At 51.6% G+C, this 5,932-nt stretch overlaps 1 protein-coding gene across 1 annotated transcript; it reads left to right on the plus strand.

The window, feature by feature from the left end:
• Positions 1-354: 354 nt before the first annotated feature.
• On the plus strand, positions 355-4,611 carry FOXJ1 (forkhead box J1). Its single transcript, XM_049813200.1, has 2 exons — positions 355-885; positions 3,652-4,611. The coding sequence occupies exons 1-2, from the start codon at positions 355-357 to the stop codon at positions 4,450-4,452; spliced, it is 1,332 nt and encodes a 443-aa protein (XP_049669157.1). The 3' UTR covers positions 4,453-4,611.
• The last annotated feature ends 1,321 nt before the right edge of the window (positions 4,612-5,932 follow it).

Here is a 5,932-nt window from a genome sequence, read left to right on the forward strand (position 1 = left end):
GGTTTTGGGTTTGTGGTTTTGTTGGGGGGTTTTTTGTGGGTTTTGTTGTTTTTTTTTAATTCTTTCTTTGGCCAAAGGCTGGCTGGGCAGCGCTGGCCCACAGGTGTTTTGGTGATACTGGGGAGTGTGATTTGAGGGAATTTCCCTGAGGTTCAGGGCTGCTAAAGCACCCCGGGCGACACGATGCAGCTCTGGTGTGCAGCACCCCAGGGATGGGTCTCACCCGGCAGCACCCATGCCCAGCCCTGCCTGGGTGCTAGAGAGCTGCTGCGCCTCAGGGAGCCTCAACCCTCTCCCTGTTGTTATTGCAGGATCTGCCCCGTCACCTCCCTCCCCTTCACGTGCACCCCGTGAATGCAAGAGCTGCCGACACACCAAGGCATGGCTGAGGGGTGGCTGAACCGCCCGCGAGCAGGATTGAACAGAGGGCAGAAGGGCAGCATGGGGGACTCGGATGACCTGGACGACAGCCTGACCAGCCTCATGTGGCTTCAGGACTTCTCAATCATCAACGCCAGCATGGGCAAGTCCTCCTGCTGCCCCAGTGGCCCAGACCCCCATGACTGTCACAGGATCCCCAGCTTTGCCGCCCCGTGCTCACCCCTGGCCGCCGACCCGGCGTGCATGGGCATGCCCCACACTCCCTGCAAGCCCATCTCCTCCTCCACCTCGAGGACGGCGCACCACGCCGTGGCCATGCACCCTCAGCTCGCGGAGGACATTGACTACAAGACCAACCCATACGTCAAGCCGCCCTACTCCTACGCCACCCTCATCTGCATGGCGATGGAAGCCAGCAAGAAGCCCAAAATTACCCTCTCTGCCATCTACAAGTGGATTACTGACAACTTCTGCTACTTCCGACATGCTGATCCCACCTGGCAGGTATGAGATTTGGAGACCTCTTGCCTTGTCCCCTCTCCCCACAGGGCTGGGGAGGGCTTTCCACAGCCTCCACCCTGCAAGGCAAGGTCCTGTGGGGATGCTGGATCTCACTGGGAAGAGACCGCCACTGGTAGCCAGCGGGGAAGGGCTGTAACAGGAAAGAGCTTGGGTGTGCAGAAATGCCATGGCCATGAGGGCAGCAGAGGGAAGGAGCCATTACAGGGGAGAGCCCAGGGCCATTTTGGGAGCAGGGAGGTACCCGTTGGGCTGCTGGTGCCTACAGCTCCTCTTGGCTCGGGGGTGAAAGCATCTCTGTCCCCGGCTCTGCCTTTCTGGAGCTCGTGTGGGGTCCAAAGTCCCTTAGGACTGTGCATACATGAAATTGCCAGGTCGAGTATCTCTGGGTGCTGAAGACCAGGCATAGGAGAGGGATGGAGAGGACCGCCAGGGAGATGTCGCTTGTTGGACAAATCCCTTGTTGGGGAAGTTCAGAGCAGAAATGCTGCTGCTTTCCAAGCAGGGCAGAGGCAGGTCTTCTGTCCTCTTGGGCAGGTGAAGGAGGCTCCGTCGCTGTGACAAGCTGGTGAAGCCTCAGAGGGAAGCCCAAGAGAGGTCAAATAGGGCTGCTGTCCCCAGCTAGCCCGAGCGTGTCTCTGGGGGGTAGCTCACCAGCTTTGAGGACAGCCTGAAGCACAGGGGCTTTTCCCAGCCACCTTGGCTCGCTGCCCTCCTCTGTCACGCGAGGGGACCTCTGGCACATGAGGCTTTCTAGGATGTGGCAGGGCAGGAGGGACCCGGGTGGCTTGTCCCTCTGCTCAGGTTATTCCCAGCCCAAATCTGCAGTGTGCCAGCGATCTCAGCGGTGATGCTCACCCAGGCAGGGCTGGGCAAAACTGGTGCAAACCCCCTGCTCACGCGTTGCCCACCTTCTCCTCAGGCAGGGGGGTCTCCAGCTGCTCTTGAAGCCCATCACGGGGAAGGGAACACCCCAGTCCCTCTCCAGTGCTGCCTGGGTCCCCCAGCCTCCCCTGTGCTGGGGGGGACCTACGGGAGTGATTCAGGAGGAGGAGCTGTGTGCCAGCATGTTGACTTTCTCCTGCAAACTCACGGCTGGATAATCACCACGTTTTTAATTAAATGTGTTTATTAAAAAAAGAAAGAAGGTTTTCAATCCCTCTCTGCAGAGATGCAGGGGGTTCACGGGATTGTTGCAGGCAGGAATGATAAATATGTTAACTGGCTGGGTAATAACGGAGGGCAGTCCAGGCTGAATGAAGTTTGGGATGGGGAGGGGTGATGGGGAGCAGAGAATTCAGCTTGCAAGTCTCTGACCCTTGTAAAATTTTGTTAAACTGTAAATTTGGAGTTACCACAGCCTGGATTGTTTGCAGGGATATCTGTGTTCCTGCTGCCTCTTTCTTCTTTTTTCTTTCTTTTTTTCTCTTTATTTCTTCTTTTTTTCTTTCTTTTTCTATTTCTTTTTTTGTTGTTGTTCTTCTTTCTTTCTTTTTTTTTTCCTTCCTTTCTTTTTGAGGCTGTGTTCTCATCCCCTATCCCAATTCCCGTACGTGAAGACAGCCTGGAAAGGTCATACCACCCATACTCTGGGGGGAGATGGATATATTCCTGTGGGAGCTGAGTGCTTTGGAGAGGAGCCAACACACCCAAGGAGCTTCAGCCCAGAGGAGGGTTTTGTTGTGTGTGTATGTGTGTGCGTGTGTGTGCGCGTGTGTTTTTCAACAGCTCTAAGCATTCAAGCCTTGTTTTTCCTATTCGGCACTACGGATTATGGATGAATAAGCATAAAGATATCCAGGCAACATTAAAAAAAAAAAACACCCTCTACCATATCCAATCTCTTAATACAGTCTTGGCTTTGTGGAGTCCAATGCTGGGTTATTTACCCAATAACTGAGTTTCCTTTCTGATTATTCACATCACTCCAGGCACATTCAGGGTTTCAGAACAGCTCAACGGGAGCAGAAACTCCTCTTTTTCTTTTTTTTCCTTTTTTTTTTTCCCTCCTCAGCTTATTTGACCAGTGGCTGATGAAGATGCAGTGATTTCACATCAAGCTTCCCCAGGCCAGGATGCACCTCTGGGAACACACAGGGCTGCAGTGGAACAGCCCACATGTGTCTCCGATTTTTGTCTGCCTGGTTTGTGTCAGCCTGGCTGTGGGGAGGCATGGTGCCTATTTTTTGGCCAAATATTTTCCCCTCAACACTAGCAATAGGCATAGATGAACTGGGGGATGCAAGGAGGACCCTGATGATGCCATCTCCCATGGTGCTGCCACACATTGCCACTTGTAATGGGGCCACTGCCACATCGGTGTAAAGACTGTCCTCTTCCTCCTTAGACACAAAGGAGGGCCTGACCTCCTCCAGCTTAGCTCCATGCCTAGAGCAAGTCTGGCCAGTTTCTCCCAGTGCTCTGCATGATCCAAGGCCCCATGGCCCCAATTTACACCCAAGGAAAGTTGCCCAAAAATTTCCTGTTGGTTGACAAGTCCTAGCTTGAACCCCTTGGCTCCTGCCACCTCTGGCTGGATTAGACAGGAGGCAAGAAAACTGCTGGTAACTTGGGGCAGGGGAGTTTCTGCTGGGCATGTAGCCCGGGATGTCTTGACATTGCCATTTCTGCTTTCTTTTTCCCAAAGGTCCTTGCTGAAGAAGTGCTTTTCCACCAGCCTCCCCACACAGGTAGGTGCCGTGGCAGCAGACAAGCATTCAGCCTTGGTTTTTTTTTCTCTTTTGGGTCTAGAACTCCATCCGGCACAACCTCTCCTTGAACAAGTGCTTCATCAAGGTGCCCCGTGAGAAGGGTGAGCCAGGGAAAGGTGGGTTTTGGAAGCTTGACCCCCAATACGCCGACCGGCTCAAGAACGGTGCCTTCAAAAAGCGGAGGATGCCCCCAGTGCAGATCCACCCAGCCTTCACCAAAACAGTCCAAGAAGAAGCACAGTGTGTCGCAAGCCCGGCCACTTCGGCTTGCACCTCCAGTAACGTTCTCAATGTCAACATGGAGTCACAGCAGCTGCTGAAAGAGTTTGAAGAAGTCACCGGTGACCAGAACTGGAATCCAGTCAATGGCAAAGCAGGGCAGAAGCGCAAGCAGCCCTTGCCCAAGCGAATGACCAAGGCGTCTCGGCTTTCCAACTCTGCCTTGCTGACCCAGGAAGAGCAGACTGAGCTGGGATCTCTAAAAGGTGACTTTGACTGGGAAGCTATCTTCGACACCAACCTGAATGGAGACTTCTCCACATTTGGGGATCTGGACCTCACGCCTCCAATCAGCCCCATAACACGCGACCTGGACTTGACGGTACATGGGCACCACATCGACTGTCCCCAGGGGCAGGAGCAGGTCCTCACCGAATCCGACCAGAACAACTTGGACTTTGACGAAACCTTCATGGCCACTTCTTTCCTGCAACATCCCTGGGACGAAGGGACAAATGATTACCTCTCCAACTCAGTCAACATGGAGCAGTTGTTTGACCTCAATGACACCTCTTTGCCAGCAGATGTGAGCGACTGGAGCAGTCTGGCGTCCCTCTTATAGGAGGCCAGTCACCATTCAAAGCTCACACAGACTTTAGTAGGATGCTCCCCCCATGCTGCTGGGACTTAAAAGGGACAAGATTTTCTAGAGACAGAGACATCTACAGGGACTTTTACCAGCTTCATTGTAAGATTATTCACAGAAACGTGAGGGGGGAGAAAAAAACACCACCACAGAAACTGCTTGATATATTTTTAAAGGACGCATCAGAAGTCTCTAGTGCATTAATTTCCTCAAGAGAAGAAATATAAAGCTACTTATTTTTTTACTTTTAAAGGAAGAAATGTGAATTATCATATTTTTTTTCCGTGGAAATGGACACGGCATATGTGCCTTCAGGGCTAAAGGAAAGCACCTGCTAAATCCCATCTAAGACATGAGATTCCTGGTGGCTTAGGACTCGATAGACTAAGTGCAATTTCCTCACCTCTTTGTCCCTCCATTTCTCTCATTCCTTTTTCTGTCTAGAGTAGTTGGTAGGTATAGTGTGATAATTAGCTAGCAAGCAAATAGAGGTCCCTTCTGGATTCTCTGAGTTCAACCTCCCTCCTGACTTGTGCCTAGGGAAGAAGAAAAGGTTTATAAATTCAGCAAGTCTGCCTCTTTAGATGTTTTTATATAATCTATTATATATTATATATTCAAAGAAACCTATATTTTTAGCACTAGAATTTCTTAATAGTGGGGGGGATAGGGGAAATGCAGTTTGGGAGTTTTATATTTTCACTGTTTAAAGGCTTGGGTTTGTTGTTCTGTAAACCAAGACCACGCGAGGGAAGGTTCCTGCAGCAGCAATATTATTTTTTTTTAAGGATCCAGGAATTGGCCCCAGCCGGAGAGTAGCAGCAGGGACCAGGACGCTCCCAGAACTGGCTTTCGTCTTTTTTGTACCCAAAATCCTTGCTGCGCTTGCTGAAGGGTCTAGACCACCATAAACCCTCTTTGTCTTTCACCAGCTGACATAGCCCCTCTGTTTTTTTTGGTTCGAGACTGTTGCTCTCCACTTCTTTTGCTCATCCATCAGGTTCTGAGAGGCTGCTAGGGCAACGCAGGACCCCAATTAAGGATGTGCTTTTGGGGGAGCCATAAGGAAAACACCATGGCATGGCCATCAGCTGGTGGTGATGGAGTCACTCCACATTGAATGCTCCCAGGTGAGACTGAGGAGGAAAGATTCAGGCTCCATCCAGGAGCTCAGGCCAAAGACTGTGTGTGCAACGGGCTCTGGGGATGGCAGTGGAGATGAAGTCCCATCCAGCCAGAAGCAGCTCATCAGCCGGGAGAGCTGCCAGGATTGACACAAACTGAAGCTTTGGCCCTTTGGCTCAGTGTGCAGTGAGAGCGTGGCAGGGTCTCTGGCAAAGTAGCTCAGAAACATTTTGGGAGCAGAGCCAAACTCTGCTGAAACTTGACTTGAAGCTCTCGAGAACTGGATTCTTCACCTCTCCTTCGCTGTAGGTTATTAGAGGTAGAGTAGCCA

This window comes from Accipiter gentilis, chromosome 10 (genome assembly GCF_929443795.1).
Source record: "Accipiter gentilis chromosome 10, bAccGen1.1, whole genome shotgun sequence".
NCBI classification, from domain to species: Eukaryota; Metazoa; Chordata; class Aves; order Accipitriformes; family Accipitridae; genus Astur; species Astur gentilis.